At 49.6% G+C, this 13,204-nt stretch overlaps 1 protein-coding gene across 3 annotated transcripts in view; it reads right to left on the reverse strand.

Annotated features, from left to right (window-relative positions):
- The window catches only part of SNX29 (sorting nexin 29), a 475,893-nt gene that overhangs the window by 157,982 nt on the left and 304,707 nt on the right, over nt 1-13,204 (reverse strand). For all 3 annotated transcript variants that reach the window (XM_059415299.1, XM_059415297.1, XM_059415298.1), the window contains exon 16: nt 5,808-5,924. In XM_059415299.1, coding sequence (XP_059271282.1) covers nt 5,808-5,924 — 117 coding nt within the window. The remainder of the gene's footprint in view (nt 1-5,807; nt 5,925-13,204) is intronic.

Here is a 13,204-nt window from a genome sequence, read left to right on the forward strand (position 1 = left end):
TCACGAAGAGAAGCCTCCAGAACTGAAACCCAGCTTCCAACTTCCTCCGTCTTTGGCCCCTGCTGTTTGACTCTGGGGAGCTAAGCAGAAGGGCCCGAGGCAATGATGACAGGGTCAAGGTGTCCTCTGGGGCTCACTGACCAAATGGCATGCCGTTCCCACAGCCTTCAGGTCCTTAATGACCACTTTCCTCTCTCCTCCCTGTGGCCATCACAACCTGCCTGCGGGGAAGGATGACGGTCAGGGCTGCCTCTGTGTGAAGGAATGTCACTGTCCTTAAGGGCATCCAGACTCGAAGCAAAAGGAGGGTGGCCTGGCCGAGAGAAGGTAAGCCTGCATGTCAAAGGGGCCCAGGAAAAATCTGGATTCGACCACCTCCTACCTGCAACTTTCATTCATTCGCCCAATTCTCTACTCAGGGAGCCAGCCCACCTTACCTCGCGCCCAGCACAGGAATCACTGGGCTTCCAAGGGCGTAGGAGACAGAGAATTTGCTCTCATGGAGCAGAGAAGACAGGTAACAATCAATGTGGTATACCACAATGAGGCATGGCGGGAGCCTCAACCCTTCTGTCTCATCTGCCGTATAGTTTTCTTTTAGACTTTATTTTTGCCAGAGAGAGAGAAAGAGCACACAAGCAGGGGGAGTGGCAGGCAGAGAGAGAAGGAGGTTCCAAGCCCCATGCAGGACTCCATCCCAGGACCCTGAGATCATGACCGGAGCTGAAAGTAGACACTTACCCACTGAGCCACCCGGTGTCCCCCAGTTACCATATCTATAGAAGACAGTAACACCCCCATTTGTCACAGGCTTCTCTTCAAAATTAAGTGACATTAGAATGAGCATGAAGACCCAGTGCACACCTGACACACTGTTGGGAACTTGATAAATCGTGAGCTGGCGATGGATGCTGGCTCCCCCACCGCCCCGCCGAAGGGTTTCCTCCAATAGGTGGAGGAGAATGGAAGGTGGTGATCATCCTCTCCAGGACCCTGGAAATCTCCCAAGGCATGATCTCTGGGGCTTCACCCAGCTGATCGGAGTCCCACGGACTGCCAGACAACCTTCTAATCCAAATGCAGGATTTCATGTCATGCTCCCCGTTATCATAAAAATAAGAATGAGAAACTAAGTATCCATCAACAGGGGTCTGGTTAAATAAATTACTGGATTGCCAGTTCAAAGGAACACAGTGTAGCTCTTTAAAAGAATGAGGTGGACCTGTATGTAAAATAAAATTTAAAAATGTCTTAACTACATTGTTAACTGGAAGAGGAGGGGGGAGTTGTATTCCAAACAGTAACTAGAACAGGCACCTGGTTACTAAAACATTTGGGAACGTGTACACAACTCACTCCGGCATCCCTCATTTCTGGAAAGACAAACCCAACACTAGGGGTCATTACTGACTCTCGGGGGAATTCCTGGGGGCCAGCGATAGGAGAGAGATTCACGCACTTTTCATTACAAGCTCTTTTAGGTTACTTGGCTTTTTAGCACGGGTCTACCAAGATTTGTCAAATGTCCAAAATTTTCCAAGTTGCAACTGTGTAAAGAAAACTCCAGTCCTAGAAGGCACACAGATCTGTCAGATCTCACTGTAGGACCTTGGCTGAGTTAATCCATATCAGAGCCTCAGTTTTCTCTTACCCGAAAGAGTATCATAATAGCAATTACCTCCAGGGTCACGGATGATTAAATGGAGCACTAAAACCTTAAAAGTATTTCAATTTGGGGCAGAGCTCAATACATGCAACCTATTAAAACAGGAGTTGTTGACTTGGAACTGCTGGTTCACTGTTTTCATCGCCCGGAAGGAGAATGCCACACTGAAGGCACTTTCTGGAAACACATCTGCCAGGAGTCACTGACCTCCCTCCAGCAGAGAGGACACACAGGCACTCCTCCAGGGTCCACACTGAACCTATCTTCAGGAACGGGACCAGTCCTTGGTCCTCGCCTGCCAACAAGTCCCGCTCGGGTAAGGCGGGCCTTGGAGTATGCCAGGAGGCAGACACAAAGGAGCCACTTGCCCGCCCCCAACACCAGGTCTACTCACAGACCGAAACACAAGTCAGCACAGCGAGTTCCCCGTTCCTGCTGCCCCACTGTCCCTTCTCAGCGAGGGGCCACAGATGGCAGGAAAGTGAGAAGCCACACTGCCCAAGTCTGTTACACGAGACACAGCTGGGAAGGACACAGAGAGGGGCCCTCGGGACCTTGCCTGGAAGGGCAATGCGTAACCCAAGGGAACCCACCCATACCTGTTCTCCCCAGCCCCCCAGAGCCGGCAGAACTGGAGAAGGAAAACAGACTTTGTGGACAAGCAGAGTTTGACTCCAGCTCCATCATCTGTCTGGAAGATTCGGGACCTCTCCAAGCCTCAGTCAAGCTTTAAGACGAAGATGAAATAACTCCCATGGAGGGTTCTTCGTGCAAAACTGGTACTTAGGAAATGTGCTTCCTTCTTAGGAAGATGCGTTTCTCCCTAATGAAAGAAATCTACAAAGCTCTTGTACACATTTTGGACATGTGAGGGGTGACAGAAACCAACTCAGTCGGGGACTGCACCACAGGGCGGTAAGCACAGGCGGTGACAGTCACATGCTGATGTCACATAAAGGAAGTACACACCACCACCTGTGAGGGCAAGGTACCCCCACCCCTGCCCAAAATACCTACTCGCATCCGGATTCTACAGCTAATGAGCAATTCAAAGGAAAGGCAAAGGACAGAGGAACATGGTAAGGATTACCATGGGGCTGCAGCCAACAGAATACTACATAGGAAAACAGTTCAAAAGGCCAGGTTTTTCCATATTAGCAGAAACAGGAGGAGGAGGACAATGAGGGTACGGTACCAATTAGGAAGCTGAAAAGATTATCACCCAACTGCACTGTTTGCACAGCGCTAAAACCCTGCTGAGCACAAATAAAAAAAAATTTTGAGACAAATGAAGAACACCAAACACTGATGGGACATTTGAGAATATTAAGGAATCATCGTTAACTCTTTAGATAGGATGATGGTACTGTAAATATCTTTTAGTGATAAATACTGAAATATTTATGAGGAAATAATGCAACTTGGATATGCGTCCCAATAATCTGAGATGGGAAGGGGCTGACCCCAGTAAGGATGAGTCAGGAACGGCCCGGAGTTGATTACTGCCAGAACTGAGTGATGATGGGGTTTCATTTAATGATTCTCTCCTTTTCCACAAAATGTCCCCCTTTTATTAAAAGGCTGCAAATAAGTCATAGTCTGGTGGAATATTCAAAACATGCATAAATAAAAAGACAGGTAAAAAACCTCTAGAAATCGGCAAGAAAACACTTGCAACCCAACAGGAAACAGGAGCAGGCAGCAAATCACAGAGGTGGGAACCGAAATAACGAGCTGGCCAACGGCAAGGTGGTCCGCTTCACTCGCGATGAGAGAAACACAAGTTAAAACCCGCCTCACACCCAGAAGTGTCGGTAGGGATGTCTAAGTGTTGGCAGGAACCCCTGCATGCTGACAGAGGAATCAGAAACAGGTATTTAAAAAGAAAAAACAAAAACAAAAAACAAGTAAAGCTCAGTAACGCTTAAAATACCGTCCCGCGCAGCTCAGCGAGCTCGCCCTCGGGCACAGGTGTCAAGGGAACCACCGTGCAGCGGATGCAGGAAGGGCTAGTACGGGACCGCCACGATGGGCAAGAGACCGGCAGAGCTCGTGCGCTTCCCAAGAGAAACACCGCCCCAGAGACAGCGATGTTCACAGGAGAATTAAAGCTCCATCCCAGCCCCCCGATGCCAAGTGCCAATCCAAGAAGACACAAGCAACCACGGGGCGTGAAAAGAAGGCAGTGAGATGCCATCAGCCAGTTCCGGGTGGGGACATGACCCAGGGTCTCCCACAAGCACGCGGCAAGAAAGAGAGCGGAAGGAGAGCCGGAGGAGGGCGCGACGCACGGACGGAAACATCAGCGAGCGCTCTGCTTTGTGACAGGGGTCGGAGGAGGGAGCAACGGGACATCAGGGGCAGAGGACAAGCTTCAGGAGATGGAGGGGTGATGCGGGTCACACCTAAGGCCACACCACCTCGCACTGAAGACTGGCTAGGATGCTACATTTCAGCCTCTGTTTTACTCAAGTCAGAACAACGTGTTAAAATGAAACACAAAACACAAAAGACATAACCAATGACAACACACGGACCTCACGTGGATCCTAATCTTTAAGAAACTATAAAAAGTTATGGAACAGTAAGAAGTTTGAGCACAGATATCCGATGGTATAAAAGAATGGAGGGTAATGGAGAGATGGTGATATATTTATGGTTTCCTTTTTTTTTTTTTTTTAAAGATTTTAAGATCTATACAGAGTGGTCTATAGAGGAAGTAACGTCTAGTATCTGAATGAAAACAACACAGAGGGGAGAGGCAGGTGCGGTCACACAAACAAGACAATCACCGAGGACAGCTCTACTTGACGAATCTGCGTAAGATTCTTTCATCTGTGGGCATCTGACACAGCACACAAGAATCCTTCGAAATGAAGAAGGTATTATAAACCCTAGAAGAGGATGAAATGCTCTCAGCATCAGGGCTTGCAAAAGCAAAATTATGTGAACAACCTGACTATCCATTAAAATGGGACTGGGTTTCGCTTATCATGGTACTTCCTTCAAGACGGAACTCAAGAGTCAAGGAACTGAATGAACGAGACCAGACTCCCCCCCATTCCCCCCCCCCTGCCGCCAACCATGGGGGTTTGCCCCGCTGCTCAGGGAACGGCTGGCAATGCCTGGAGACATTCTTGGATGTTGTCACGGCGTGGGATGCTACTGGCCTCTAGTGGGTAGAAATCAGGGGTGCTGCTGAACATCTATAGAAAGCAGAGAACAACCCCAACAAGTGGATGCCTGAAGCTGTGGACGGCCCTGAGCCCTACGTACAACCTGCTTTCTCCTTTATGTGATGCCTATGACAAAGTTTACTTTGTAAATTCGGCACCTAAGAGATCAGCAACAACAGCGAATAGAATAATTTTAACAATATATGTAATTCAAGATGTGAATGCGGCCTGTCTCCAAAATATCTTAAGGTCCTCTGTTCTCCATCCTTGCTCGTGGTGATGAGAGAGGACACAACGCCGACATGAGGAGACGGAGGTGAGTGACGGAGGCATTGTCACGCAGCGGTCAGCTAACGATGACCTTCTGACAAGTCGTCAGAAGGAGGGTCATCGGCTTCCAGATCGTGGCAAGTGGAACCACAGATACGGGGGACCAGCCTAAGGGACCCGAAGAATGAAGGGAGCTACAGTGTTAAAATCCTCTACTAGATCTGTGTGAGACAGTCCTCAAACCACAATACTGACTTAAAAACAAGGGTCAGGGAGATACAAACAGGTAGCACTACGTCAGTAACAGTTACAACATGAGTAACCATTACGTTAGTACAGGTTACCCAAAATCCAAGCCTGCTGCTCAGGGAAATTTAAGTAGTGAATATAAAAACAGGAAGGAGAAGGCTATACACAGATTTCAGAATATTGACGATGGGACGTGGTGGGGCATGAAACATCGCAAAGGGGAGGCTCCTAACAGAACTGGTATCGTCGTGTTTGTTCTTCCCGTTCCCGCCCAAAGCAAACCCAGCGCAGAGAAGGTTAATGCATGCAAAATCTGGAAGGTGGGTACCTGACAGCTCACTCTTTCGGTCCCCTTGACATTGCCAGCACTGAGCAAACTTAACAGTGTGACTGCGGAAAACAGGTAGAAGAGCGAGTCGGGGACCTTCCCAGGTGGGAGCACTCACCGGTCCCCGAAGGTCAATGAGCTCCTGCCTCATCTGGGACACGAGGGCCTCCTTGGCCACCAGGGCCCTGTGCAGGCGCTCGTTGAACTCAATCAGCTCGCCGTGCATCTCCGCCACCTGGAACACACAAGCAAAACACGGTGAGGCTCAGAGGACAGACCCGCGCCCCACCCCCAGGCATGGGAGCCACCTTCTCCAGGGCTGCCAGTCATCAGCGAGGCCGCAGGAAGCTGTCCAGGTGGGAGACACAACACTGCTTACCTATGAACTGTGCAAACCTGGCTCTAGGCCAAATATATCTGTGACTGGGTTGATGTGAATACTATAGAACCAATGGTCTGAAGTTCATGGTCAGGAGAGGACCCTACCAGGCCATTTGGGGCCTTCGGTTTTTATCCTTCATGGACACTTCTCTAGCAAAGGCTCTCTTCCTCATCTGAGTTGTGCTTGCCAAGAATTACTCAGCTAATGGCATGCTTCTGTTCCTCAGGACCTTGGTTCTGCAAACTGAGAACACAGAGCCAGAGCCTCATGGCAATGGTGACAGTGATGGTGACAGAGCCTGCTGCAGCGGCATAATGAGCCCTCGGTCACCGCCTCATCTTTGCCAGGGACATCCCTTCCGAGTGCTCCCCGCATCTTCAAGATGCTGCTCCTGAGGCAGGTGCTAGTATTCCTGCCTTACACAAGGGCAACGACGTCAGAGCAGCAGCTAGCTCAAGGTCATACCGCCAATGGAGGGCTGACTCCGGGGACCTGGCTCTCGACCACTGGGCCAGACGTCACAATTCTACCCCTTACACCTTGCCCACGTGCAGCCCGCTCGGGCCTGCCGTAAGCTCTCAAATTTGGGCACATTTATTCAATACTTTTGGCTCATCCGAATGGAATAAGAAGAGGCTGGCATAAAGCAGTCTATCACTGATGTACAAAATGGACCCCAAGTCTTTCCACCTATCAACTTACGGAAAGACCAATGATACCCTATATGGGCAAAACAGAGTAATTTCTCTGATTACATGAGTGATCTTGTTGTGGCTTAAGATCGAATTCGACTACAATTTATTTAAACATTTTGGAGAGATGTGAGATGTCATCTTGCCATGCTCTTCAGGAACCTTGCAAGAATCTTGCTACCATCTTAAAGAGAATCCCTCAAGAATTTAGAGGTCAAGAGAGTCTCCCCAGCCCTGTCCCCGCTGCTTTTCCCAAGAGACCACCTCTCCTTTATATTCTATTTAAGACAAACCTAGTATCAGACGCCTTATAATAAGGACTACATATGAAATCTAAAACATAATGTCAGAATTAAGAAGGGGTATAAGGAGACGTTTTGTGGGAAAAGAAAGGATCATTAACCTAAGTCTTGGGGCCTCAGGAGGAGTAAAGGGGGGGGGCTCCTTTTTTTTTTTTTTTTGATATGTTATATACAAGGTAAAAGGCATAAAAGGAAATACACAAGATATTAACAATAGTCAAGGGACAGATTTTCTTGGCATTTTTTCTACTTTTCCTTACTTTTTAGTTTGCAGATAATGAACACTCTTCCATTTATCAGTGGGTAGAACCACTGGGGCCCTTTAAGGAGTGAAAATTCTTCACCTGAAACTAAAGGCAGCTTTGGTACTATCAGCATAAAATGCACGGGGCTCCCAATCACATCCTGAGGCTTCCTTCAGCTTGCTCTGTGAATCTCCACCCTGTTCGTGGCAGCCCCCCACCCCCCTGCTGCCCACCTCTTTCAAACCCATGTGAAATGCTAAGTGAGACCAAAACAGAAGATCTTCCAAGTACCGTGCAATTAACAACGGCAGAATAAGTCACTGAGTTTTTTACCAGCTTTTGGTACAGACCTCAAATTAATATTTCCCAGTTGTGTTATTCCTTTTGTATTGGAAAAGCTTAAGACGATCTTCTTCGGGTCTTTTGCAAGCAAGTACAATATTCCTAATAAGGCCCATGCGGATCCTTCACACAGAAACCACCCAAATCCGCCATGAGCCTCCCGGGGCAGAGAATCCTTTTACCACACGGCAAGCAGGAAACACACCGCTGCCAGTATTAGTGCTGAATGTCTGCTACTGGACCCCCATGAGACAGAGCTTTCAACAAATGCCACCGGCATTTCCAAAGCAAAGCTAACGGTTTGCTTTGTTTTTGTTTTTCTTTGTTTTGCAGCGGAAGCCAGAGTGTTAAAACGATTTTCCATAAATGCATAAAACATCGAAACATCCCAGCCTGCAATGGTATTTATCATGAGCTGTCAAAACCCTGGTTCTCTTTTGCAGCCAAAGAGTGACTTGACCATGTCCGACAAAGCTTTCCTTTCGCTGGAAAATAGGGGGCTGGGCTGGGGATCCAATGGAAGGGAGGAGATAAATTGATGAAATAATTCCAAGTAACCATTAAAACTGCGATATTCATTGTTACTCAGCGAGGCTCTGAAACTGAGTTTCTAGATTAGATACCCCTACAGACAGCCATTGAGACCAACAGCTTTGATCTTACATAAACCATGCTGAGCTTACTGTTCCTTGAATAACTCCTCCCAAGTCTAGTGTAACCAGAAATGGATTCAAGACTCTGAGAGCCTCAGAAAAGGAAGTAGAGATTATAGAAACAAAGGCAGGCAGCACCACCACTGCTGGCTGGAGATTCTGCTAGGCTCTGGGGGTACTTACAGGTCTCGCCTGACCAGTCTTTGTTTTCAGCAGCCACAGAGAGTCGCAGAGAATGGCACAGACAGACACTACCTACCCTTCAGTCCATTCTCGGCCAAGCAGATGAAGTGATCTTCCCAAAGCAACATCTGGTATCATCACCTGCTGTTTAAAACCTTCACTGCTTCCCACTGTCCTAAGGATAAGTAAAACCCAAACACCCTCGTGATCACCCACCTCTGACCTCATCACCTGCCCCCTGCCCCCGCATGTAAAGTCACTCAGTCACAGGTCTTCTATGTCCCACAAACGTGGTGAGCTCTAGGAGGTCACCCTGAGATGGGGGAGAGAAAGGCATATCCAGCAGAGGAAACTGCAGGTGCAAAGGCCCAGAGGTTGCCGGGGCTGGGGTAGGGGAGCAGCTGAGACAGGCAGTTAAGGGCTCAGATTCTGGTGCAAGATAGGCCTGCACTCGATCACTCAAAGCATGCTCTGGCACCAGTCTCTCAACCTTGGAGAGCCTAGAGCCATTCACCTACAAAAAAGAGATTCAAAACCCTACCTGGGGCACGGGGCCACTGTGCGCCCAACATGAGCGGCCGCACCTGACTGGCTGGGCACTGTGTCTGGGTGTGACAAGTGCTCGGTGAAGGAGAGCTGGGTGTACAGGGTGGGCGGTCACATCAAAGGGGAGTAGAGGACAGGGATGTCTATAGCAGCCAGATGGAAAGGGGCCACAGGTGCCTACCAAATAACTCTGCTGTGGAGACAGACTCATTGTCCCCCAGTGAGGAAATGTCACCAAGAGAGTTGCTAACCATGTGCCAGGCCTGGTTGGGGGTGGGGGAGCAGGGCAGGCAAATCATGGGGTTCAGCTCCTAGAGATCAAACTTAGAGCTTACTGAGAGAGGACATCATGGAAGGCTTCCCCCAGACAGAATACTCAGAGTCCCTCACTTCTCCCCTCAGCCTTGGCAGCTCCCCCCAGCCCCGGCCCCCAGCCCCTCGCATGATGCCCAGGGCCCTTGGGAGAGGCAGCCTCTCCAAGTGCACAGCTCATGACCCTGGTGCTTCTCAGTCACTTTCTGAGTTTGGAGAGAAGACAGTAGACCTCTGACCCTTCTAAGTCACAGGCTGTTTGGCAACATCGATCAAACTTTTAAAATCACTCCCCTGTGACTTGGCAAATCTCTGTTGGGGAATTACCCAGCCCCTCCACTTGCATCTGTGCCCAAAGCACTGGTTTAGCTCCAAATGGCTGGAACGCACCTAAATGCTCAGCCACATGGGATCAGAAAAATTGATCGGACTCACCCCCCTCTCTCCCACCTCTGGCCCGTGGCAGACATCACTAGTCGCTTGCCGCACTCCTTCCTCAAAGATACGCTCAGGCAGCCACTCCCAGGTGATCAGAGACCTGGCCCATGGAGGACACAGACTTGGAATCCCTGGCATAAGCGATGAGGGAAAGCGTCATCGGGAAGGTGACATTTGAGTTGGGCTTTGGAAGACGAAAGCTTTGGAAGTTCAGAAGACTGAGCAATCCATTCCAGCTGGAGCATCAGAGAAGACGATTTCCAAAAATAATGTGGCTGTGAAAAAGGCTTTTAAGTCTGTGAAAATCCCAGGAATTATCATAATTACCTGCCAAATCACGAAAGAATTATAAATTAAAAAAAAAAAAGCCTCTAGCATTTCCTTTGATATCGGAACGTTCTATCTAATCACATTCAAGCAAATCATGCTACTCCCTCCCTCAGCTACCTAATTAGACACTTCCCTGATTAACTAGACCAAGACAAGCCCCAAATTCTAACGGCAAGTGAGGTCCTGCTGGTCACATACCCCAAATCACGCGAGAACATTCACGCCGAGGTCTCGGCATCGTTAAGCCTTATAAAATGCAGAGGCTGCTCTTTGGTGTCACATACGTAAGCTGCAGGGAGGAGTGGAGAACCTCTTCCCGTGATGAGGACACGGCACCAGGGAAAGACTAAGACCCTGTCAGTGCCCATCTTTCTTAATCCACTTCCGGGCACCAACTGCGCTCCAGCCCTTTATTCCCGGGATTCTATCCGTCCACTCACAGGACCCTCACTCGTATCCCTCCCGCAGGCTGGGCCTGTCTCCCTAAGGATGAGCCTTGGGGCTCCGAGGCGCCGGGTTGTGAGACTGAGGTATGGGAGTCAGGAAGTGGCGGGGTGCGATGGCCACGGTCTGTGCTCTCTGCACGCCATCCTGGGCTACGGGAGCAAGCTGAGCCCTTCGGGGGTTAAGGAGATGAGTGTACCCCACAGAGCGAAGGCAAGTAGTGCAGTGTGGACCAGTGGCTCCCCAAAGGAGCTCATCATTGGCCACTTGGAGGGCTTTCGAAAAATACAGATTTCCGGTCCTCACTCTCAAAAGCTGACTCAGTGGGGCAGGGAATCCAAAGAAATGCTTTTAAAAGACCCACTGGCCACGATTCACTTAGATCTGGGAGTCACCTGAACAGACCAAGGGGAAGCATTGCACATGCTAAGCTATGACATGTAGGTAGGCTAGTCCCCAAGTTATGGAAAAGTTATTTGGGTTTTGCAAGTTTGCAAAACAGTGATGTCACAGAAGCTTCTCCACTTGTCAGCTGTCTGCTTCCAACTTCTCACTGAGATGAACAAAGCTACAAGCCAGAGACAAACTACCTCAAGCCACGGGCTGACAACAGACAGCAGCCGTGCGGCGGGGCGCTTGGAACGGTGCGGCCCATCTGCAGCCAGGCTAAGGGGGGGTGGGCGTGCCAAGATGCAGACAGTGGGCGGAGCTACCAATCTGGGACAAAGGACGAACAGGAGTTGACAGTAAATATCTACAAACATTTACCACAATTTCATACTGCTATGAAATCCACGAGTTCCATGGTTTTTGTAGATTTTTTTTTTAATTGTACATGTCAGTCTGCAATGACATGGAAATGTTTTTAAATGTTTTAAATGTTTTTAAAAACCCAGCTCTTCATCGCAGGTAGTTTGAAAGGCATCCATCTACAACACAGATGCTGTATTTGAAACAACGTCTTAGGGTAATTATCAGAAACAGTGACGAATGATGATGAAAAAAGAAAGCCAAAATAGGATTGTTTTAAGACTTGAGAGAATTTTTAAAAAGCGAGATAGCACCGATGCTATCAATATCTGTCCTTCCTTTGGATGGATGTACATCGTGTTCTTGTATAGTGTCAATCTGGACTGGAAAACTAAGACAATTAGGAAAAGTAAGTAAAATACTGAGTATCCACCCCCAGCCCAGGACACACAGGTCTCAGAAGTCCTGGAAAAGTTCTCACGGCCATGGCCCTCTCTGACCCTGGTAGGCTGACCCTGTCCTATGGTTCCTGACCCTGCCCATCTCCCAGGGGAGGAAGGTGAGGTTCGGGGGCTGAGGAAGTCTCAGGCCACAGAGTTCATGAGTGACAGCTGAGATCTGATCCCGGTTTTCCTGGCTCCAAACCCCATACTCTTTCCATCACTCAACCCCTCGGGTGTTGGATAAATCACCCAGCAAGGGAAATACTGGGACCGCTCGGAGTGAGAGGAAGCCTAGGCTCGGAGAGGAAGAGAACAACGGTACTTCCTCTGCCCCAGGGCTGCTCCCCACTCTCCCCAGGAAGCCCTACTGAGGCTCCCCAGCAGGTGAATGCTCTTCCTTTGCCTCATATCACAGCTGAGGGAACGGAGGCCCAGAAAGGCTAAGAAGCACCTTCCCCAGGCCACACTGCAAGCAAGAGTCAAAGTTCCGAGGCCATGTTTCCGACTCTCTACCAGGCCTCTCCACCCACCACCACCAGGATGCTGAGCCGCTGTCTCAACGGCACGGGGCCTGCCAGGGCTGACCAACCTAGGCTCAAGGACTCAGCACTGCCCCAGGCGAGGAACACCAGCACACTCCCTCCCCCACCCCCAGGACAATGCACGGTCACCCATACACTGGTGCACACAGTAACGTACACACACGCCAGGAAAGCGACAGTCACACACACAGGTGCACACACCCCTGAGGACAGGGCAACACTGCAGGTACACAGGTGTGCATGCATGTGAGCAGAGACACACGGACGAAAAGGTCCTGTCAACCCTACAGGGGGCGGCTGCCACCAGTGGGCAGTGGAATACAGCCGTCTGGGCTCCGACTGCTCCCATGGCCCTCAGAGCCTCCACAGGCCCAGCCCCAGGCTGTTTGTACAGACACCCACCTTCAGTCCCCAGAACAAGCAAGAACCTCTGCTAAGGCAGGCCCTACTGTGGCATTCAGGGTCCAAAGGAGAAAAGCCCAGAGAACATTCTGGCAGTATGCAGGCACCAGAAGGGGCCTTCTACAAAGTGGTTTTTGTTTCATGTGAAGACATTTTGGAAACCAGTTTCTAGGTGACAATTTCAATATGAAGACATCCCAAGGAACTGTCAGGTATTACTTCAGGACAGTCATAATCAGGACAGGGTACAGAAAAACAAGGGGTCTGGAGGCCCAATCCAGGATCCGTCTACTCCATGCTGTGTGACCGTGAGTAGGTATTTTCACATCTCTGATTCATACTATCTTCTTTGTCAAATAAGGACACTGTCCCTCATCGTTCAGGTGCGTCATCAGGAGCAAAGAAAGAGTTCGGGAGCTCCCCAGGGCCGACCCTGGTGAACAACCCTTCAGTAACCACGACAAGCCCTTTCTAGGATCAGGCGGCGTTCCAGGACCTCGCCTCATTTC

This window comes from Mustela nigripes, chromosome 11 (genome assembly GCF_022355385.1).
Source record: "Mustela nigripes isolate SB6536 chromosome 11, MUSNIG.SB6536, whole genome shotgun sequence".
NCBI lineage: Eukaryota > Metazoa > Chordata > Mammalia > Carnivora > Mustelidae > Mustela > Mustela nigripes.